The sequence below is a fragment of the Marmota monax genome, unplaced genomic scaffold (assembly GCF_021218885.2).
Source record: "Marmota monax isolate L192 unplaced genomic scaffold, Marmota_monax_Labrador192_F-V1.1 WCK01_AAM20220418_F8-fsc00320, whole genome shotgun sequence".
Lineage (NCBI taxonomy): Eukaryota > Metazoa > Chordata > Mammalia > Rodentia > Sciuridae > Marmota > Marmota monax.
This window is the reverse complement of record NW_026694783.1, coordinates 88,217-111,382: the sequence shown is the minus strand read 5'-3', so window position 1 is coordinate 111,382 and position 23,166 is coordinate 88,217. Positions and strand designations below refer to the sequence as shown.

The window sequence follows — 23,166 nt, the reverse complement described above, 5'->3', positions numbered from 1 at the left end:
ATTTCCAAGAACCTGTTTACTGACCATTTGATTGACTTGGAGAGATCTAGTCAGCAGCTCCATCACCCAAAAAGGACTGAGAATGAAACTTGCTCGACATCCCAGGTCTCAGGGCACGTGGAATTCACAACCCTGTCCCCATGACCTCCCATCTTCCTCCTTCTCCCACCACTCTGTTGCCTGGAGATGGCCCATCAATTGGTAGTCAGAAGAATCTCAGCCTTCCAGTCTGCTCATTCTTTTCTCTTTACATAACAGGTCCAGCAGAGGGCGGGAAAGGGTCAAGCCAAGGGAAAGGTCAGGATTGAATAGAAACAGTGTGAAATAGCTCATCGATGGTCTTGCTGCTGCCGACCTTTGTGCTAAGCAGTCTAGGCCACTTCAGGAAAAAAGATCAAAGACGTGTAATATGTTCAAATAAGGAATCTAAGAGTTACTGCAGCATTGCATTGTATGCCCAGTATTCTCTATTCCTCAGCTTATCACCTCAAACCGTGGGAAGCTTTTCCCCTCTGCTGTGCACTGAAGAGTTAAGAAGGTTCAAGCAGGGTGCGGTGGCACACTCCTGGAATCCCAGCTACTTGGTAGCCTGAGGCAGGGGATCACACTCTCAGGCCAGGCTGGGGCTACTTGGTGAGACCCTGTCTCAAAGCAAAAAAACAAAACAAGACAAAAACGACAAAAAAACGCTGGGGATATAATTCAGAGGTGGAGTGCTCTTTTAGGTTCAAATTTCTAGTACTGCAAAAAAAATTTTTTTCCAGTTAATTTCCAGAGGATGACAGGCCTATAAAGCATAATAGGAATATGAAAGAGAAAGTTTTAGTGCTCCCAGAGCTCTATTATGAGATGCTGGTGTGGGGGGCGGGATATACAGGGCCCAGTCAGCGCCAGGGTGGGTGGGAGTCCCCATGGTGCCCTGCCGCCCCCCTGCCACCTGAACTCCAGGCAAGTCAGCTCCTGTACCCTGTGTTGCTGCCCCCAGAGGGGAAGGAAATCCTCTTTTATTTTAGATAAAAAACACATAATTGACATCGTGCTAATACTGCTCATGTGTGAGGGGAAAGTGAGGAACGAGAGATGGTAAGTGAGAAATGAAAGATGGAGAACAGGCAGAGACACAAGAGAGAGTCTGTTCCTCAGAGCTGACAAATGAAGGCCATCTTTCTACAGGAGAGAGAGGCAGCGCAGGCTTGGGTTCTGGATTTTTATAGGGAGGCTCAGGAATCAGAGCTGGGCAGGCCCTAATATGGGTGGTAAGGGTTGTGTTGGTATGAGGGAGTGGTGAGCCTTTCTCAGAAACGCCTTTGGGCTGGAAAGTGAAACTTTTTCCTTAAAATGGCAGCTGTCACTTAAGATGGCCATGGAGATGCTAAGCAAGGACCTTATAACGCATACTTTTTTAATCCTTTCAACAGTGTTCTGAGGTAAACATGGTTATTTAATCCCCCATTTTACAAATGAACTGTAGCATAGAGAGGTTAAACAAGGTGCTTAAGGTCACAAAGCTGGTCAAGTGGTAGAAGCAGAATTTGATTTTAGAAAGTTTGGCTCTAGGGTCCACATGCTTACCTACTATTTCTTCTGAATAGTTAGGAGGCCTAATCCCTGAACCTTTTCCAGGTTCTAGACTCACCTATTGGACCAGGATCTGCAACCCTGGATCTGTAGCCATCACTGAGAGGAAACTTTCAGTTTAGAAAATGGAAGTGGAGGCGGGGCGTTGGCGCTTGCCTGTCATCCCAGCAGCTTGGGAGGCTGAGGCAGGAGGATCACGAGTTCAAAGCCAACCTCAACAATGGCAAGGCACTAAGCAACTCAGTGAGACCCCGTCTCTAAATAAAATACAAAATAGGGCTGGGATGTGGCTCAGTGGTTGAGTGCCCCTGGGTTCAATCCCCAGTACCCCACCCCACCCTACCCCAAAATAAAGAAAAAGAAAATGGAGGTGGATGGAGAACAGAAAAATCTTTTGATCTCCCATTTTGTAACTATTGTGGTCATGGGTTTTTAGGACAGGGACTGGGGGCCTTTGGAGGATCAGTAAAGTATTCCATGTCTACTTTATGCATTCTATCACCTCGATGTGGTCCAGGAAAAGAATTCTAGGAGGGGTCTGTAGACTATTGAAAGAATTGTGAAAAGATCCTCTTCTTCACCCTACTCCACAAAATCAACTTCTATACGATGGTTTTTACTGACCATATCCTTAGTCACATCCTCTCTCCACACTTTGCCTCCTCAGTGCCTCAACCAAATTAGATTCTTGTATTTCCAGTTTGTTCAAAGTAGCCATGGGAGACAAAGACCCTGGTCAGGAAGTACGTGCTTCTTTCTTACGATTTTCATTTTCTTTAGCTTTTTCTTACTTTAGATGATTTTCTTTCTGACTTTTCTCAGATCTTCCTATACTAGACTGGACCTGATGAATACATAATATTCAGAACTAAATCTCCTCTAATGGCTGTATGTGTAGGTTACAGCTCTTTAAAAAATTTGAAGGCAGAGCTGGGCACAGTGGCCTGTCTCAACAACTTAGTAAGACCCTATCTCAAAAGAAGAGGGGACTGAGTTCAATCTCTGGTACCCGCCCACGGCCCCAAACAAAAAACGGGGGTGGGGATTTGTGTGCGAAGGGCATAGCTCAATGGTTGACCACCCCTGAGTTCACTCACTGCTGAAACAAATAAACAGCATGTGAGAGAACATGGGAAGAGCCCATAACCACCCATTCCAATGCTGGGCTGACACCCAGGGAAGTGTACAAGTTACCCCCTGCAGAAAACGTCCTGGCTGAGGTAGAGATTGTACAGAGAAGGCCAAAGGAAGTAGAGAGGGGCCTTTGTGCTGTAAGGGAGGGAGGGTTTCCTCTAAGGGAGCAGTTCTAGCTACTTCCTTCCTCAGATTTTGCTGTGCTGCTGAATATAGAGTCACTAGTCACATGAAGCTATATTGAAAAAAATTAAAATTCAGATCATCACCACAGTAGCCACATTTCAGAGTTCAATTGCCACGTGTGGCTAGTGGCTATACTGGACAACACAGATGCAGAACGTGTCCATCATATAGATAATTTTTTAAGACAGTGCTGAATTAGGGATTTTAGGGTATCAGGAGGAGATGCATATGTTCTGGCCCTTTCAGGACCCAATCTCTAAGAGGCCTTGGGTGTAGATTGTCTCTCTTCTCCCTGCCTGTAGCCAGACTGTGTGCACAAGCTGCTTGTCTGCACCAGTAGCCAGACTGTGTGCACAGGCTGCTTGTCTGCACCAGTAGCCAGACTGTGTGCACAGGCTGCTTGTCTGCACCAGTAGCCAGACTGTGTGCACAGGCTGCTTCTCTGCACCAGTAGCCAGACTGTGTGCACAGGCTGCTTCTCTGCACCAGTAGCCAGACTGTGTGCACAAGCCGCTTGCCTAGAGCGCCTGGGCCTCTTTATCTCTTTGTCTTGCTCTCTGGTCGGCTCTAGTCCTTGCTCCACCCTCCTAGTCCCTGGAAAACAAGCTGCAGAAAAAACTTTTCCATCAACTTTGACCTAGTTTCCTGATCACAGATTCAAAAGGGGAGGAGCCACTAAATTTTTAAACAGGTGAAAAAGAGGGGGAGGAGTTCAGGTGAGAGTCACCCTGACAACAGGGAGAGCTCTAGATTGACACAATGGTAATGAAAAACAGATGGCTAGCCAGGAAAGGTGGCATTCATCTGCAAACCCAGATTCAGGAGGCTATGTCAGGAGGACTGAAAGTTCAAGCCAGCCTTCAGAGAGACCGGACACACACATACACAAAATAGGGCTGGGGTATAGCTCAGTGGTAAAGCATCCTTAGTTCAATCCTGTTTCAAAAGGAGGGAGCAAGCCAAGAGAAGAAAGCAAAAGAGCTATGGAGAATGAAAGATTAAAAAAAAAAAAAAGATTGAAGTGAAAAAAATATTTTTTCAATTTCATTTTCTATTCAATTCACATTATTTTTAATACCTTTTAAAAATATTTATTTTAGTTGGACCTAATACCTCTATTTCGTTTATTTATTTTTACGTGGTGCTGAGGATCAAATCCAGAGCCCTGCATGTAGAAGGTGAGTATTCTACCGCTGAGCCACAACCCCAACCCCAATAGCTTTATATATATATATATATATATATATATATATATATATATATATATTTTTTTTTAGTTGTAGTTGGACACATATCTTTACTTACTTATTTTTATGTGGTGCTAAGGATTGAACGCCACAACCCAGCCCCTGATTTTAATACAGAACTTCTAGGAACCTCTTTGGAATTGGTGTGTGGAGATCCAAAGAAAAGCCAACCCCCAAGTATGGACCAAGACTGAATCTGGGGCTGTGTATAAATAACTAAAAAAACATTTAAAAAATGAATCTGTCTTAAGATTTAAATGAACCAAAAAATCAGAAAGTACTGTGTATTGACCTCTGCCATCTCAGTTTCTCACCTGTTACTCCTTTGAGAATAATAAAAATCATTTCAATTAGTGGTGAAATTTAATCTATTATTAAAAATATGTGAAATAAATAGGGATTACTGAAACATTCTAAGGGTGGGGTTAAAATTTAGCAAACACTTTCTGAGTTATGAGTATGTGCTTGGATAAGAACTGTGCTAGCAACTAGAAATTTAAAAAAAAAAAAAAAAAGCTGCTTCCAAAGAGTGTGATACTCATAGGTCTTAAACTCTCAAGTTCTGAATAAAGGTTCTTCTTTATGAGCATGTAAACTACATTTATACTGGGAAGAACTTCTGTCATGCAAAGTAAATTATGAAAAAGCGAACCTCATCCCTTCCCTTTCAAATCCCCTCTCTGTTTAAAATTCATGTACTCCAAAAGTGGAGGAATTTTATGGTTACCTATGGATGTGAAAAACTAGCCTAGATAACTAGAAGATTCCACTGCAATTCTTTAGTGAATTGGAAAACAGACTAAACTAGCTCAAATCCCTTCCTGCTTCCCTCCTACCTGTACTCTGTTTTTTAGAATAGGGAGTGTTCTTTCCACGATGTTTTTAGTAGTATGAATTGTGAGGAAGAGAAGTTTCTTTAGGAATACCTTGTTTCTAACAACTTTCCAATGCCACCTCAACAGACAAGAGACAAGAAAAAAACTGCAATTAAAAACTTTATTTTTTTTTTAAACAAAGAATACCCCCTCTGGGGTGAAAATATATCTGGTTAAGTACAAAATATAGTTTTTATCATACAAAAAGATACACAATTAAAATACAAAAAACTGAAATCACCTTTAGCCCACATAGTTTCTGGCTGCAGTAATTCTCAGAAGAGGGTGGAGCTCAGTGCTCTGACACAGGACAGCTGGACAAAGTGCTGTGGCTGAGGGTGACTGGCCAAGTGCTAGTGGCTGCAGTGAGAGGGGCTGACTTCCCTTCCTCCTAAGGCTGGGCGGAAGGACTTGCCAGAGCCTCTCATGGCAGTGTTAGGAGACTCTGATCACAGTCCTGAGGCTTCTAGATGCAGAGTCCCTCCAAGTTTAGTCACAGTGAGCAAGGCCGAGAGCAGCAACTCATTCATACAATTAGAGTGTCAGAATCACGTAATTCCAAACACTGGGACAAAGTCTCAAAAGTAATAATACTAACACTTTTTTTGAGTGTGTTATTATGCTTACCCCTAAAGACATAGTAGACCAGTAGCTTACATTTGAGAGAGAGAGAGAAAACAAACAAAAACAAAACCTGACAGGAACTAAAGTGCTAAGAACATCACCTCAGAATCAATTCCAAGGAGTCGTATAAAAAGAAAAACAGATTCTCCTGCATGAATACATTTCAACAGGAGAACACCAGTGCAACAGGCTCTAACAATGGCTTTTAAGACCTTTGGTGGGGCACAGTTACTACTGCTTTAAGCAAAGTTAAAGTTCATTTTAAGCAAAGACACCTCAAAGCAGTTTTCCTATAATTCATGGGGAGGAAGCACCTCTCTGAAACCCAAACCAATTCAGCCCTGGAGAGTTTTTCGTTTATAAGGGTACAAAACAGAGAATACCAGTTTTAAGAACTTTCTTTTCCCCAAGTTTTGGCCATGGTTTCCCTTTTCCTAGTGTGCTAAATTGGCTCTGGTTCCATGTGGAACAGCAGTTCAAGATTTGAAGTTGTTATAAATCTGTAACTCCCTTCGATAAACCTTGGGAAGACCATACCATAAGGCCATTTCTATCTCGAAACTCAAAACTACTGAAAATGCCTCAGTTTTCAAGGAGATCTGAAAAATCGGATGGGCCTGAATTTTTCCAGACCCATCTAGCAAACACTCCCATATCACAACATTGGCGCTGGTGGAGGACGAGTTTGCACCATTTGAGGCCTGAAGATTGCCTGCTGATCACCTCCTACTTTGGGGAGTCAGAGGCTGGGGTGGATCCACACCTCACTGTGGAGACTATTTAGTCTCTAAAAAAGTGAGAGTCCAGGAAGAGAGGTGGAAAGAAACAAGTAGGTCCCGCTGCTTCTTTTCTCCCACATGCTCACTGCACATTGTTGTTGAGGATGCAAGGATCCACCTGAGAGGAAGAAAGAAGAGACTATTTTAATTTGGGTAAGAACTAGAGCAAGAATCTATTTAGCAATCTCTCCAAGTCAACTTCCTATGGAAGGCTTAGGACAAATGTTAACAGTAAAAATGACAATTCTCACCTCAGTGTATGTGGGTGGTGGCATGAACTGGAACTCAGGAGCATACATAAAGATAGGGCTGTCTTGAGAGCCATCTACATCATCTAGCAGAGGAGTTGTAGGGCTCTCCAATCTGTGATCTTCAGGAATGATATCCATGTAGCAAGGAGGAGCTATAAAGAGAAAATAGGGGAATAAGAAGCCTAGCCAAGAAATGCCATATCATCACAAACTTACAAGGCCAGAGGGAAGAAAAGACATCAGGTCTGGCTCACCTTCTGGGGTATCAGGGATGTTTAAATCAACCCAACTCATTTCAGAGCTGGTTTGGCTGGCCATGCTCGATGTCCTGCTGCTTAGACCTGACCTGCTGCCGATTACCAGGGGTAGGTCAAGGATGACTTTCTTGGAGCCTGGTACACTAACATAGATCTAGAAAGAAAGATGACAGTATGTTAGATGAGAAGTCTGGAGAGAACACCACTGTTGTGACAGATGAGCAATTACCGTGGCAGAGCTACCCCCGACCCACTCACCAGTAAGAAATATTCAACTCGAAGGATGTTGCAGCCCAGGATGGATGGCCTGATCTTTTGCACCCGAAGGCTCTTGCCACGCCATGATGCACATGCTCCTGAGATAATATGATTGCCTCTGACCGATGACAACTTCTGAGTCAGCACCTTGGTCTGGCCATTAGCAAGGTAAGTGTGGCGGGCCACAATGGCCGCTTTGGGGACTACAATGCGGGAACAAGTATTCTCAAAGTCAGCATGGATGGAAATGTCATCACCTAGCAATGAAAAAGACAAAAACATATTAATTGATACTCAGTTCAGTTAATGATATCTCCTCCTTTGCCCCATCCCAAGTTCTCAGACCCAAACCCATATTTCTTGTTATATTTGTCCACCATTTTAAAATTAGGTTTTTACCTTCACAGAATCCTTTTCTGTCAATTCGAGCAGAAACAGACACTCGCCCATCAGGAATGAACATGCAGGAAACTTTTTTCTCCTTTTTAGCAGATACGGGTGCCTATGTACAAAGGGAAAAAGTGTTTTGAAGTGGTTCAATGTAATGCCTAAGATACCTAATTTACCATCCTGTGACCAAGGAGAATAGAATATTAAAAATGAACCTCACCATTAAATCAGGGGTATTGACATCCACTAGATCCATCACTTCAAAGTTTTTCTTCGTCTCTTGAGTTGGCTGGCTGGGGCGATCAAGAAAAGCCTTCACCCAGTAGTCTACACAACCATATTTTCCTTTGAAAGATGTCCCCAGAGGCCTATGTCAAAACAAAACAAAAAAAGGAAACAATTTTAAAATGCTCTCCAAGAACAGTAAGTGATCACAAGATTTTTTTTTTTTTTTTTTTTTTTTTTAAGACATGGAGAGTCCAAAATGCATTTAACTGATACCTACCCTTGAGGAAGCTCAAAGCCGAATTTGTACTCATATTTGTTCCCAGGTCTCATGATCACCATCTCATTCTCACCTGAAGAAAGAGAAAGAAAGCAAAGTTCCATTAGGTTTCTTGTTACACTTAAAAAGCGTTTGTGTGATGAGGAATGCTTGGGCAGCATGCAAGGATATTTTAAACACCCCCATTTTCATCCCTTACAATCTTAAGTGAAAGATTCTGATGCATTTTCTTGCAAAGAAAGTTGCAAAGCTCTGCAGTGCTGAAAGGCTCACCCAGGATGGTTACCCCAGGAATCAAAGAATGAACAATCTATGTATTCAGATCCCTCAAGATCATCTTTAGGACCCAACACGTAAGAGATTGTACAGATCACCCCTTTTGGAGGGTAGGAACACGTTTGCAAATTGAAACTTAAACAGAAAAAGCAATACTTAATTCAAACCACTCAAACTGAGCAACTTAAAAATTTTAATATGAATTCCTTTGCAATCTCTAATCAGCTTTCACCCTCCAACAAAGAACTGGGCCATCTACCTGTGGGCTGGTCTTCCAAGAGAAGTGTGTCTTCGTAGCGGAGGTAGTCCAAGGTCTGTTTGCATTGCTGGGATCCCTGCATCCAGAGGACTTTTGCCACTCCGCAAGCCAGGATCCGGACGGCTTTGACTCGAGTCACTTCACACACTTCCACCGTCACCCGGCCAGTCACCTTCTCCCCACTGCCGTACACTTTTTCAGGGTCGTTAAAGAGCACTTCAAAAGACTTGATCTTCTTGAACATCACCATGATTGGGCTGAGTTGGCTCAAGTGTCAAAAACGAAGGGAAGAGGGAAGAAAAAAAAAAAAAAAAAACAGAAGACCCTAAATCCAATAGGGCACTTTACAGGAAACTTCAGTCTTCCTAAGGAATGGGGGTGTCCTTAGCAGGTTGGGCTTTAAAAACAAAATTTAAAGAAGCCCACAAAGGGATTTTTAAGTTCTCGAAAAGGTGCCTAAAATTTTCAAGTTGCTGGCAGTGCCAACTCCTTCCTTCCTTTCCTCCAGCGGCCGAGGAGGAGCTCCCGAGCGCGGCAGGAGGCTGAAGCGAGCCCACTGGGAACGCAGAAGAGAGTTCGCCGCCCGAGCCGGAAACGGCTTTATATAGGGGCGCGAGCCCGCGGGGCCACGCGAGCGCGAGCCCGGAGGCTCGTGCTGCCCTCGTGCACAGCCCTCCCATTGGCTGCCTGCTCCTTGTTTACCGGGAGCTCGGCCAATCAGCCAAGCCCGGCGGCGCGTGGACACGGTGTGCTGCTGCGGGGGGAGCGGTGGTGGGGCGAGTGCGCCGCCCGCGGGGGCGGGGGAAGCCGGCTCAGGAGCCGCGCGGCCCTCGGGGCGCCGGGGCTCGGGGCGCTGTTCCTGTTTCTCCAGGTAAAGGAGAGTGTGCCTGTGAGAGGCGGCCGCTGGTGCCCGGCTCGCCCACCCTGGCTCCCGGAGCACGGGGAGGCCGGTCCCCAGGAGGCCTGCCGCACCTGAGCCCCTCCGCCCCCCCCCCCCAGAACCGAGGGACGGAAACGGCCAGGAGCGCCCACATCCTGTTGTCCCCGCGTCTGCCTGAGAAGTCGGGGACACGGTGTCCCCCGCTTGGCCCAGGGCCTCCCTCCTGCTTCTCCAGGAAGGAAAGAGAAGGGGTTTCATGAGGGCAAGGAAGCCTCGCCCGTGCCTCTGTCCCCCTGCCTTCCTCCCCTTCCCCGCCCGCTACGGCGAGTGTGCGGTGGCCAGTGTGCGCGTGTCCCGCCCTCTCAGCCTTCAGGTTGCTTCTCCTGGTGGTCACTGAGGTCTCCTGGGAAACACGCCGTACACCTGTGTGAAGGGACAGTCTCCCCACGCCCGCCCCCGCCCCCCAAGCTGATCCGAACCCCCACAGGAAAGAGCAGGTAGGGTCACAGAGCACTGTTCGAGCCGAAAGGGACCCTGCTCCTGAGTGGGCTTCACCCAAGCAACTGCTGACGCTGGTGCCCTAGGAGCTGACTGCCGAGAATGTTTCCTAAATGTAGTAAGGAAACCGGTCCGAATCCCCCTTTCTCCTCTCCCTCGCTCTTTCCCCCTTTCCTTTTCACAGTGCTGGGGTGGAACCCAGGGCTTCGGCGCATGAAGGCTGAACACGTTGCTGCTGAGGCCCATGCCCACCTCAGCAATTTTGTGTTCTAGCTTTCAGCTACTAGGGACTGAAATGGGGGTAGGGAAAGTGTTTACCATGGGGCTACATCCCCAACCCCGACGTTTTTGTTTTTGTTTTGTTTTGAGTCAGGGTATCAAGGCCAAGTTGCCCACACGGGCTTTAACCTTGTGATTCGGCTGTCTCAGCCTCCCGAGTAATTGGGATTGCAGGTGTGTACAGCCACACTGGCTCTAACTCACTTGGCTTTAATTCCTAGATTCTTTCCTTATCTGTACTGGGTCGTCAGGAGGTTATTACCCCATTCCTTTTGCTGTCCCTACACTTGAGATGGTGACGTAAATAAAAAGTACTTAAAAGTTCTACCTTCTCAGCGGAAAAAAAAAGGCTATTCATTGCTATTAAGAATCCCTCTTCCTTCCTCATACACCCTACCAGGGTTGATAGCCTAAGGCTCACAAGTTACAACTCAACCCTAATATTAAGCAAGCTCAGAATCTGTTGGAAAACACATGCAGCACCCAATTCCAGGAATATGTTGACCCATGGTATGGGTTGGTGGTGGCACCTTGTTCTAGACAGTTAACCAGCAAGGCTTGAGGTATTTTCAGTTGATAAACAATATTGATTATTATGAGCAGGAAAGGTAGGGCTCTCACTAAAGTGATTTTATTTGTTTATTTATATAGATATTGGGGATTAAATTCAGGGGCTGTCTTCTACTGAACTATATCTCCAGCCCTTTTTATTTTCCATTTTGAGACAGGGTCTCATTAAATTGCCCAGGCTGTCCTTGCATTTAGGATCCTCCTGCCTCAGCTTCCTAAATTGCTGGGATTACAGGTATACACTACTATGTAACTTTGGAGGGAAGGTAGCTAGTAATAGATTAGAGTGGTTTTGATTGAGACATCTTAAAAGGGGAAAAAAACCTGATGTTTATTTATTTGGGGACATCTATGAAGTAGTGAATTTTTGAGTTTCTAAAAATCCTTTAACAGTTCTCTCCTAAGTTTCTACTTTGGGTCCTAGTTTTTTCTTATGTTCCCATTTTATGGAGCTCAGTGTAGACCACTTGTTTGCTCTGTGTTATGCCTGGGTTTCCTTGGATGCCAAAAAACTGTTTATCTTTGGCAGCAGCAGCTGCCTGCCTACCAGGCCTGTAGCCAAGGCATGTTCTGAAATAGAGGCCTACTGGATATAGTTGTTTATAACCTTTCACCTTATAACCTGGTATTCTGATAGAAATCTGTCTCCTAATTCTTCGTTTTCAGTTTTTGAGTCAAAGAAAAATATCTTGTAAATTCCTATCTTAAAGACAGGGTACGAACACTAGAGTTTGAAGAAAAGGACAGACCCAGGAGGAACAGAAAAGTAGGGCTCAGTCCATAGTTTTTAAAGTTAGGTCATATTTTACCTGCCCCTTCCTCACCCTCTTTATCCCAGTGCCAATAGGGAACTAAGTGGTGACTGTCATTCGTTGGCTTTACTGTAGATGACAGAGCCAAAGTTTTCAGGGAGGATAGTGCCTGTTGGCAGATAGAAACAAAGCCGTGATTGCCTTCTCTTCTCTTTAACCTCTGGCCTGACAAACATTTAGGACTCTAAAGACTGAGTTCCCAAAGCAAAAGAAATCCCTTCCTTTGTCCTTTTAATCACTTCTGTCACCTCCACTCCTAAACTTTTCTTTACCCTTACACACTTTCAAGTAAGTTTTGAATGAGAATGTGGGATTGAAAATTATAACTGTGTATATGGCCCCAAATCATAGATAAATAAGAATACACTAATAATTGTACAGCATCTTAGAGTTAAAAGTGACTTTAAGTAATTGTCATTTTTGAGCACCAATAAAGAACCCAGTTCTTTATCTATGTCAATATTATTTATAAATTATTTATCATTTTGTTCCAGAAAATATTTAAGGTTAGGTTATTTCATTTAACTCTCACAATAACCCTGTGACTCCGTATAAATTTATTCAGGCTCAGAATGGTGAAGTAATTTGCCTGGGGTCACAGATTTTGTAAGTAGAGTAAGATCTTGAACCCAGGTCTGTTCAGTTAAAGTATGTTCTATGTTCCTTTTTTTTTTTTTTTAAATATTTTTTTAGTTGTCGATGGATCTTTATTTTATGCAGTGCTGAGAATTGAATCCAGTATCTCACACATGCTAGGCAAGTGCTCCACCACTGAGCTACAACCCCAACCTCATCTATGTTCTTTTTAATGTGTTGTCCTGGCTCTCAGTGGTTTGACATGTAGTATCTTGTTTGATCTTCATATGGTTTTATAAAGGATTCAGGGCAAGACTCAGAGAATGGGGATTTTAGTAGATTGTTTTTGTTTTTAAAATCATTTCCCTTATTTTGGTTAAGTAACTTGTTTTAGGATACAGCTAGCATCTGGTGGAGCTACTCTTCAAACCCAGGATTGATTTTTTTTATTTTTATTTTTTGAGTACCAGGGATTAGACTCGGGGGCACTTTACCACTGAGCCACATCTCCAGTCCTATTTTGTATTTTATTTAGAGACAGTATCTCAGTGAGTTGCTTAGCACCTCCGTGTTGCTAAGGCTGGCTTTGAACTTGAGATCCTCCTGCCTCAGCCTCCTAAGCGATTGGGATTACAGGTGTGTACCACCATGCCAGCCTGGATTCTTAGTACTAGAATTCTTGTCTCTAGGATGCCTTGTGAGTGCTCTTTGATGTTTAAATTTATCTTTAATTATAGTAGTCCCCCTTATTCAGGGGGAATATATTCCAGTACCCAAGTGGATGCCAAACTAGATCATACTGAACCCCATATATATTGTTTTTTCTTATACATACCTATGATAAAGTTTAATAAAAAAATTAGGTAAAGTAAGAGATTAACAATAATCATACATAGAACAATTAGAATGATAATATACTGTGACAAAAGTTACATGAAAGTGATATTTCTCTGTTTCAAAATACCTTATGGTGCTGGCACTCACCATTCTTGTAATGATGAGATGATACAATGCTTAAATGATTGAGAAGAAGGGGGGTGAATGACAGAGGCACAATAACCACAGCATTAGGCTACTATTGACCAGTGACTGTACTTATTTCAGACCACAGCATGGTTGTTGGTGGGTAACTGAAATTAGGACTAGTAATGCAGGTCTATTGTATTAAAAATACCTCATTTGGAAGTCCACATTTCAGATTTAATTGAGGTTCTTTTGGGTTGTGTGGGGCAGGGGACAATGGTTGAATTCAGGGTTGCTTTCCACAGATCTATATCTTCAGAAGAGTCTGTTTTTTATTTTGAGAAAAGTTCTTGCTAAGTTACTGAGGCTAGCTTTGAACTTGGGCACCTCCTGCCTCAGCTTCAGAGGCTGGGATTACAGGCATATGAGATGGTGTCAACTATTGTCAAATTTCTACGAGAATAACCTATACCAGCTTTCTCTGTTGACTAAACTTATTTTTTATACTCTGGCTTCTGTTACCCCTAAAATGTTTTCTCCAAACTTTGGAGTTTTTTTTTTTTTTTTTTTTTTTGCCTTGTTCTCTTTTACTCCTGTATAATTTGAAAACTACCATCTTTTAAAAATTTAGACAGACATCTTTGCTTTTGTACTTCATGCTTTCCTTCTGTGCTAGCAGTTTTCTCCTTCCTCTTCTACTCTTCCTCCTTCCTCTCCCTCCTTCACCTCGTCCTCCTCCTCCTAGCTTTTCTCAAGGGCTTCTCCTTAGCCCTCCCCTTTTCTTTTTTTTTAAGTTTTACTCTTCATTTTACCCATCACTGTGTATAAATAACATTAAAATATGTACTATAGCCTGTTTCCAAAGTTCCAGCTAGCATCTCAAATTCAATGTGTCCAGTAATTAATTCACAAATATTTCCCCTGTCCTCAAACTCATTTCTTTTCCTTTAAGAAAAAAAAATAGAATTCCCCTAGTCATCAAGTTAAAATCCAGAAATTGCCTTTGATTGCATCCTCTTTGATATTTGCCCACCCAATCAACTGCCAATTTCTTTCTTTTTTTTTTAAGAGAGAGAGAGAGAGAGAGAATTTTTTTTAATATTTATTTTTTATTTTTCGGCGTACACACATCTTTGTTTGTATGTGGTGCTGAGGATTGAACCTGGGCCGTACATGCCAGCTGAGTGCCCTATCGCTTGAGCCACATCCCCAGCCCCCAATTTCTTGTAGAGGAGGTCTTTCTAGGATCTATCTCGTGTTTCTTATTCCACAACCACTACTTTTTATTACTTTTGCTTAGATTATCTTTTGTTTTCTTTTTGATACCAAGAATTTAACCCAGGAGCTCTCAACCACTGAGCCACATCCCCAGCCCTTTTTATTAATTTAATTTTTTATTTTGAGACAAGGTCTGAGTTGCTTAGGACCTCACTAAATTGCTGAGGTTGGCTTTGAACTTGTGATCCTCTTGCCTCAGCCTCCCAGACTGTTGGGATTATAGGCATGTACCACTGTGCCCACCTCTAGGTTACCTTAATAGCTTTTGACTAATCTTTCTGTTATAATCTATAGATTCTACCTAGATTAGTCTAACACAATTTTATTCCTGTCTGCTCCTGTGATACCACAAAATCCCTTACTTACTGAATCCTATTCAAATGCTTCAACCTGGCACTTAAAGCCTTCACAAAATGACCTCAACCAAAATTTCCAGCCTCATTTTCTACTACTTCCTCATGTATGTACCCTATACCTCAGCCAAACCTGAGTACTGAGTATTCCCCTAATATATCCTTCTCTGCCCTTGTGTCTTTGCTTATTCTTTTCTCTCTTCCTGGAATACCTGCCCTTCCTTCCACAGCTCTGCTTTTAGAAACCCTATACCTGCTTCTGAAGATAGCCAAATGACTTTTCCTCCATCAAATCTTTTTTTTTTTTAGTTGTAGATGGACAAATACTTTTGTTTATTTATTTTTATATGGTGCTGAGGATGGACCAGGGCCCCACACGTGCTAGGCAAGCATTCTACCACTGAGCCACGACCTCCGCCCCCCCCCCCCCCCTTTAATTTTTAATTTTGAGCCAGGGTCTCACTAAGTTACTCAGGTCCAATCCATGTTGTCTAATGGCATGAACTTGTGATACTCTGGTCTCAGCTTCCTGAGTAAGTGGCATTATAGGTGTGTACCACAGTGTCTGGCTGATTCAATCTTTTTTGAATATTTCATAGCATGTTATTTATATTTCTCATATAGCACTTACATATAAGTTGCCTTTTCTTTCTAGACAATGAATTCCTAGAGAGTAGGAGCTATGTCCTTTTTTATTTTTGTGTTCTAGCACCTATTAAAGTACATTTCACAGAGTAAATATACATTAAATTAATAGATGTCTTTGGAGTACAGTATGTCACTAACTCAGAACCTAGAATTGTTTTGTGTCAGTGTTGGGCTTTAAACCCCAGTTTCAGTTCCTTCTACTATACGGTAACATGTATAACCAGTTCTCTTCAAAGCCAATTGCCCAATTATGTATCAGAGTTAAGGGGCAGTAAGAGAAGATGGTTTGTTTTTCTACAAAGGGAAATTGGACTGTGTTGATGTTTATAAGTGTGAGGGACATTGCGTACTCAGCCCAACTTCCCCTTTTCTGAGAAATTCTTTCTCCATCAGTTTAGGAATCCAGTTGGCTCAGCCCTGCCACTCAGTGGGTGGTTTAATGTACTGTCAAGATCCTTTGTCCAAGAATTTTCTCAAACACACAAGCTTTTCTGAAGACTGGTATAGATGATTCTTAATTATAAGAAGATACTGATGAAGGAAATATAGTACTCATAACTGAGAGAAAGAAACTATATATTAAAACAGCTTTCTATTTTAAAAAAATCCAGAATAACAATCTACAGTACTTTCTTTGTTTACTCTCTTTTTCTCAGTTATAAAGCAATTTCACAAATATTTGATTCTCACTAAGGGACCAAGATAGTTTGCAGAAAGAAGTGCAAATGCTTAAGTGACTCACGCAGCTTGAACAAAATCCTATCTGACTTATGGTTCAAAGATCTTTCCACTAGTGCATTTCTGATTCTCGTGGGGATGGGGGGATCCTCTCTTTTGTAAAGCTTTCTGTGATTTCTTCAAGCACATATAATTCCCACCTTCTTTGTATTCTGACAGCATGTTGTACACACTTCTGTTTATCATTGATATTGATCATTTTGTCTTGTAGTGATGTGTTTACCTGTTTCTTCACATTAAACTGAACTCTTCAAAGATAGGATCTTTGTCTTATGACCTGGCATAATTTAGGGGCTTCAAAAATTCTAAAGAAATGTCAAAATTAATCAATAAAATTATTTTTAGTTTGACCAGCTAATGTGTTAGTTATATAGCCTACCCCCTTGCTCATCCTGATTGTGGTTTTCTCTCCAATCCTGTTGGTATTCACCCCAGGCTATAGGCTTGGTTGTGATAGATAGAGGGCAGTACATTGCCCCATAAAGAGAAAATAAAACCATGACAGAAACTTTCTGTTTCGGAGGCTGTAGTTTTAGCAAAGAGCCTTTCAGTTTTGGGCTGGAGTGAGTTGAGGTGGGAGGGCAGGATGGAGAGACTTATTAACCTAATTAAAAAAAAATATATATATATATAGATAGATAGATAGATAGATAAATAGTTACTTAACAGTAGGAATAGAAGTTCTATATCAAAGACAAACCACACGAAACCCTTGCTATTAAAGACATTTGTTCTGGGGCTGGAGTTGTGGCTCAGTGGCAGAGCGCTTGCCTCACACATGTGAGGCACTGGGTTTGATCCTCAGCACCACATAAAAATAAATGAACAAAGATATTATGTCCATGTATAGCTAGAAAAATATATATATAAAATGTTGGTTCTAGTCTAGTCTTATGCCTTAACAAGAGCAGTTTCAAAATAAAATTTACAAAGGGCTGGGGAGGTCCCTTTCCTTTCTGAGAAGACCCACTCTCTCCCTTGAGGGTGTCCCCTTTCCCTTTTCCTGTCCCTTCAGTAAATTCATGCTTGTTATTAAAAAAAAGAAAGAAAGAAAAAGAAAAAAGAAGAGGGCTGGGGATTCAGGGATGTAGCTCAGTGGGAGAGCACTTGCTTACCCCTGAGTTCATTTCCCATTTTGGATTGGGGTTGGGGTTGGGGAAATCATTCCATGAGCCAATAGCAGAGAATGATTCCACAATAGCTTTGATGGTAGAAGCAGAATCTAGTTATCCTTCCTGATTTCTCTTTCGCTTTCTCAAAGCCCACCCTCCATTTATAACCAGTTTTATCTCAGGAAACATATGTAATGTATTCCTTCCTACTAATTGTTGTGCAGATGGTGAATAATTTGGTTTGGACTTAGGCAAAAAAATTGAGAAACCCCTTTTATTTTCTAATGTTCTGCCTTTTTCCTCTTCCTTAGTTCTGGTAGTTTTCTGGCACTGGTTTTTAGAATTGTAATTGCTGGGCCATGGATATTATCTCTGTTTCCTTAAGAAGAAATGAGGGAAGGAACTTGCCATGAAAGTATGAAGAGCAGGGTGGAGTTGGGGGGGGAGGTGTTTGGTTGATCTGAGAAATGGTGGAGGTAGACATAAGTTTAAGAAGTTTAGGGGAGGATCAGGGATGCCACTCAGTGGTAGAGCAGTTGTGGGAGGCCCTGAGTTTGATCCCCAGCACTTAAACAAACGAACAAACAAAAACATTAAAAAGTTCAGACCAAGGTAGAAATGCCTCACCCCCTTTTTAATCAAAATAATATAAAGTAATAAAAAATTATACAGTGTTAAGTGTTTATACAAAACAATGCAGTTCTCAAACCCTTCTACTGAGGTTCTCTTCTAGTTTGTTCAGCTTTTTCCCCTTGTTCAGACATTTTATTTGAATTTGAGAATGATGGTTAGTGATTTGATTGAGGTGCCTTACAGAGAAGTAACCTCTCTTTCAGCTTTTTCATATGGTGTTTGCTTCATATTTCAAAGTAAAAAGTTTTCTTTCTTTCTTTTTTTTTTTTGAAACAGGGTCTTGCTAGGTGCCTTAGGGCCTTGCTAAATTGTCTAGGCTGGTGTGGAACTTGGGATTTTCGTGCCTCAACTCCTGAGTAGTTGGGATTGCGGACCTATGCCATCCTCTTTAAAAAAAAAATTTAGGAATATTGGACATATCTACCATATTTTGATTATAGACTGAAATTTTAACATTTGTTTTTTTCTTTAATTCTTTTTTTTTTTTTTTTGGTAATCCTAGGGGTCAAGTCCAGGGCCTCTTACATGCCAGGCAACTGTTCTACCACTGACCTTATCTCATCTTCCCAATGGAGTTATATCATAGTTTTTGTTAGGCCAGTATTATTTTCACTATGTAAATAATATTCGTTATGATGTCAAGTAGTGAATTTTGATTGTTTCATGTCTTGAACAGCCCTTTGTTTTTTATGAAGTTATAATAATTAATTTAGTTTACTATGCACCAATTCTATCAAATGCCTATTAATACTTTCTCTCAAATGGCCAACGTATCAAATAATCTTTTTTTAATATTTTTTAATTTGTAGATGGACACAATATCATTATTTATTTTTATGTGGTGCTGGGGATCAAACCCAGTGCCTCACACATGCTAGGCAAGTGCTCAACCCCAGCCCTCAAATAATCTTAAGAAATTAATTATCCTTCTCCTGGAGGCTTGTCCCAATGCTCTACTAAATAACTTTTAGTAACCAGCGCCACCTGCTGACTATTGATGAAGTAGAAAAATCAGAATTAAGAGTCACATAGTTAGCCTTTGGGGGAAGTAGATAAGGCCTGTAATCCCATAGACCTGGAAGGCTGAGGTAGGAGGAGGATGGCAAGTTCAAAGCCAGCCTCAGCAATTTAGCAAGGCCTGAAGCAACTTAGAGAGGCCCTGTCTCAAATAAAAAAAAAAGGGGTTGGGGATGTGGCTCAGTAGTGCTTAAGCACCTCTGGGTTCAGTCCCTGGTACCCAAAACAAAAGTCACAGGGTTGGTGTTTTAACTGGTAAATATCATGGTTTCTGACCTTCTAAATGACATTCTGGAGAAAGGGATATGGACCTTATGTTAGGACTAGAGAGGAGAATATAAAAATAATTGAATATTCTCTTTCTTCCCCTTGCCTTATCATTGTACTCTGTTTTCCTAGAAAGAAAGTCTGTGTTCAGATATTTCTTTTCTAAGCCTTCTGTCTGATCCACCAAAGGAATAAGGAAAGGTGGGCTACCGTTTTTTAAAAATTACATTTTTATTTTCATATACTTGATATATGATAGATTATACATATTTAAAGGGTATAATTTCATTGGTTATCCGTGAAATGACTGCCACAATCAAGATAATAAACATTTCTGTCCCTCCCCAAAGTTCCTTTTGCCTTCCATTCATTTTCTCACCACCCCCCCTTCTTCTTCTTTATAACTTAGGTGCATTTTATTAGTTTTCTTCCAAAATCCTATGAAAGAGCAAAGTTAAGCTGGGTGCGGTGGTGCATGCCTATAATCCCAGCAGCTCAGGAGGCTGAGGCAGGAGGATCACAATTTCAAAGTCAGCCTCAGCAAAAGTGAGGTGCTAAATCATTTCAGGGAGACCCTGTCTCTCAATAAAAAATACAAAATAGGGTTGGGGACATGGCTCAGTGATTGAGTACCCTGGAGTTCAATTCCCAGTACCAAAAAAAAAAAAAAAAAAAAAAAGGGCTGGGGATGTGGCTCAAGCGGTAGTGCGCTCGCCTGGCGTGCGGCCCGGGTTCGATTCTCAGCACCACATACAAACAAAGATGTTGTGTCCGCCGAAAACTAAAAAAATAAAAAATAAATACTAAAAAATTCTCTCTCTCTCTCTTAAAAAAAAAAAAAAAAAGAACAAAGTTTAAAACCAAGACACTGGCAAGCAGATGAGAATCCTTCCTCAGCCCAGAAACTGTCCCCCATTCCTGTGTCCCCTAGTTGTGTCACTGCTGCAGTTCACAGGGGTGAAGCACTTGCTACTTTTGCTCATCATCAAACCCCACAGGGGAAAGAACTACTACCCATTTTCTTCATCCCAGCTCCACAAGCTGATCCAGGTGCAGAAAGCCATGGTAAGAACTATTGAGATCTAGCAGGAGTTCTGAACCCCAGAGGGCCAGAGTCAGGGCATAATCTGTAAAGAAAAGCACATCCTCCTCTGGCTTGGTGTCCCCTAAGAATAATGCTGGGCCTAGTACCTCACTCCCAGAAACCAGTTGAACACTGTTAGGTCAAAGAGGACCAGAGGCTTGGGTTCATTGGAAGCTGGTACAGATAGATGCAGTCAGATTTGAAAGGGCAGAGGCCACTCACCTCCCCCCCTCCCCCATGAAGAACCGACAGACGATCTGGCTGTTCTGAGCCTTGAAATTTCTATTGAGCTGCTCCTTCTTGATTCTCCCCACCCCAGAGCTTGTGGGGAACCATGTAGCTGGAATGGACTTGGCCCTGGGGACATGCCCTGTATGATACTGACTTGATGACATCTAGTGGGAAGTCCTGAAGGTTCTTCTGCCAGGTACGTAGGCAGCCCAGGCAGTGAGCATGGGTACAGCTGAGCAGGATGCCAAACACCAGCTGAGCTTCTGGCTTGTCCCATACTTTATCCATGCAGATGCCACACACCACATCCCAACTGCCCTGCTTTCTCTGCCACTCCTCAAGGCTCAGGCTCTGAAGTAAGGCTGTCAGCTCCCAGACAAAGTCAGACTGTGGCTGAGATTACTGGAAGTGGCTGTGATGCCCATCAGCAGATGATAGAGATGGGCTTCCTGGAACTGCCACTAACCTCCTGCAGACCAGGCTCCATGTCCCAGCAGGTCCCAGCCCAGGCCCAACCTACAGCCATAACCATGGAAGGCAGGTAGGTGGACTTGGAGCCCCTGGGGGTGATGGGGTGGCTCTGAAATGCAGAGCCTTCCAGCTGGGGCTCTGGTGGGGTGATGTGTGGTTCTGAATGGCAGCGATCCTATTCTGGGGGATTAGGTGGCCTCAGGTGCTGACAGCTGCTTTGGTCTCCATGGAAGCAGAAGCCCCGCTGGAAGTACCTGCAGACCTGGGGCACCTTTCTGTCATAAGCATGGCAACTTGACCCCCAGTGATCATCCTTGAATGGCAGCTGGGAACGGGGCTTGTTCTCCCTACCGTGACTGTAGTCATCCTTCCCTGCAGCGTCCATCCCAGCTGCAGGTCCTGTGAGCCTCCATTCATTTTCAAACACCTATTGATCAATTTGGATTTTATGTGATTTTATATATATAGAAACATACAGCATGTTCTCTGTTTTGGTTTGGCTTTGCTGTATGGTTTGGATGTGGCTTGTCCCCAAGAGTTCATATATTGGAGGCTTGGGTCCTTAGTATGGCAGTGGTGAAACAGTGGGACTTTGTAGAGGTAGGTCCTTGTGGAATGTCTTTAGGTTATTGGGGCTTTGCCTCAAGAGGGATTAAAGTAGTTTTCCTGAGACCTGAGTTAGTTTAATCAGAGCAAATCACTCTAAGAGAGACTAACCTGGAATCTCTCTCTGGCTTCCTATGTCTCTCCATATGATCTTGCCCTCTCATATTGCAGTCTCAGCATTGTGATGCCCTCTGCCACAAGTTCCTCACCAGAACCAAGCCAATGCAGGTGCCAGACCCTTGAACCTTCAAAATTGTGTTAAATAAACCTCTTTTCTTTACGAAGTTATCTAGTCTCTTGTATCTCACTAGAGTAATAGAAACAGAATACTACATGGTTTCTTTCACTGTGTTATTACTTTGAGATTCATCCATGTTGTTGTGTGTGTCAGGAGTTTATTATATTTTATTGCCAAGTATTCTATTGTACAGATTTATCACAATTGGTGTATTCTTCACTTGATCATGAACATTAGGGGTGTTTCCAGGTTTTGGTTATTACATATAAAATTATTATGGACATTTGTGTACAAGTTTTTGTGCAGACACACATTATCATTATTTCTGAGTCAAAACCCAGGAGTGGAATGTCTAGATCGTATGGTAAATTTCCACTTACCTTTTGAAAATAACTGCCAATCTGCCAATCTCTTTTACGAAGTGCTTGTGCCATTTTACATTCCCACCTAGTGTGTGAAAGCTGTACATCTTGCCAACATGTGATATTGTCAGTTTTTTAATTGTAATTTTTAAGTTTACAATGTTTTTTCATTATAGTTTTTATTGGATTTGCATTTCCCTAGTGACTACTGATGTTGAACATCTTTTCATGTGCTTTTTTTGCGCTGTTTTAAAATACTTCATTAGCGGGCTAATGCTTAAGTCTCAGTGAAGGATGAGTGTTACACAACAAGTGCCATGAAAAAATCTCATTCACCAGTTGACTATGACATTTTTTAAAATTCACTTGAAATTCCCATACCTGAGGGATAAAGTTACTCTTGAATTAAGAGCTCCAATACAAGAAGTTCTTTGAAATAAGTTTTGCATTAAAATGTGTATATCATTCCTAAATTAAGGGTCAGCCCAGAATAGAGTACTCCCTCTTCCCCATTTTCTTCCATTAGAACAGACTGTTTTCTAGATTTGCTAAAGGTTATTTCAGAAAACACAGAATCTGTGCTTTAAGGGAATGGCTGAGGTCCTTAGAGAAGGATAAGTAGGGGATGAGGAATTGCATAGGAAAATGGAAATAGCAAACTTGTTAGGACACTTGTCTGGTAAACAATGGGTAAGTGTTCAGGGAAGTATTGTCAGGCAGATGGGACTGAGAGAAGATGGGGAGGATAGTGATGAATACATGCTTAGATCCCTGAGGGCAGGCCCCAGATGAAAGAGGACCTGAAGGGGGAACATGAGATCAGTCACTCAGTAAGATACTAACTATACAAGTAACCTTCTTCATAATTTTGTGCAGAGAAGCACCATTCTTAGAATACCTGCACGATGACGGCTTCTCTTCTCAGTCTTTT

General features: G+C 42.3%; 1 protein-coding gene and 1 long non-coding RNA gene across 5 annotated transcripts; one reads left to right on the top strand and one right to left on the bottom strand.

Annotated features, from left to right (window-relative positions):
* Positions 1–5,127: 5,127 nt before the first annotated feature.
* Txnip (thioredoxin interacting protein) lies at positions 5,128–9,204 on the bottom strand. The gene is made up of 8 exons (XM_046425779.2): positions 8,620–9,204; positions 8,085–8,157; positions 7,800–7,947; positions 7,589–7,691; positions 7,190–7,446; positions 6,929–7,085; positions 6,675–6,826; positions 5,128–6,541 (listed from the first exon to the last, which is right to left on the bottom strand). Exons 1-8 carry the CDS (start codon positions 8,867–8,869, stop codon positions 6,506–6,508), a joined length of 1,176 nt encoding a protein of 391 aa, XP_046281735.1. The 5' UTR covers positions 8,870–9,204; the 3' UTR covers positions 5,128–6,505.
* Positions 9,205–9,387: 183 nt separating this feature from the next.
* LOC124079928 (uncharacterized) lies at positions 9,388–21,923 on the top strand. 4 transcript variants are annotated; one of them, XR_006847530.2, is made up of 4 exons: positions 9,388–9,490; positions 20,647–20,754; positions 20,851–21,099; positions 21,222–21,923. It is a non-coding gene; the product is annotated as an uncharacterized LOC124079928 (long non-coding RNA). The 4 variants fall into 4 exon arrangements; XR_006847527.2 differs by lacking the exon at positions 9,388–9,490 and adding an exon at positions 9,570–9,996; XR_006847531.2 differs by lacking the exon at positions 9,388–9,490 and adding an exon at positions 9,582–9,996 and having other exon boundaries at positions 21,807–21,923.
* The last annotated feature ends 1,243 nt before the right edge of the window (positions 21,924–23,166 follow it).

What these genes read in the sequence shown, in the direction of transcription:
- Txnip (XM_046425779.2), bottom strand. Translation starts at nt 8,869, where the DNA reads ATGGTGATGTTCAAGAAGATCAAGTCTTTTGAAGTGCTCTTTAACGAC. An exon ending in CAGAAAAGGATTCTGTGAAG is followed by an intron (nt 7,447 to 7,588) that starts GTAAAAACCTAA and finishes TTTCATTGCTAG; the next exon opens with GTGATGACATTTCCATCCAT. An exon ending in CACCACCCACATACACTGAG is followed by an intron (nt 6,542 to 6,674) that starts GTGAGAATTGTC and finishes TCTTCCTCTCAG; the next exon opens with GTGGATCCTTGCATCCTCAA.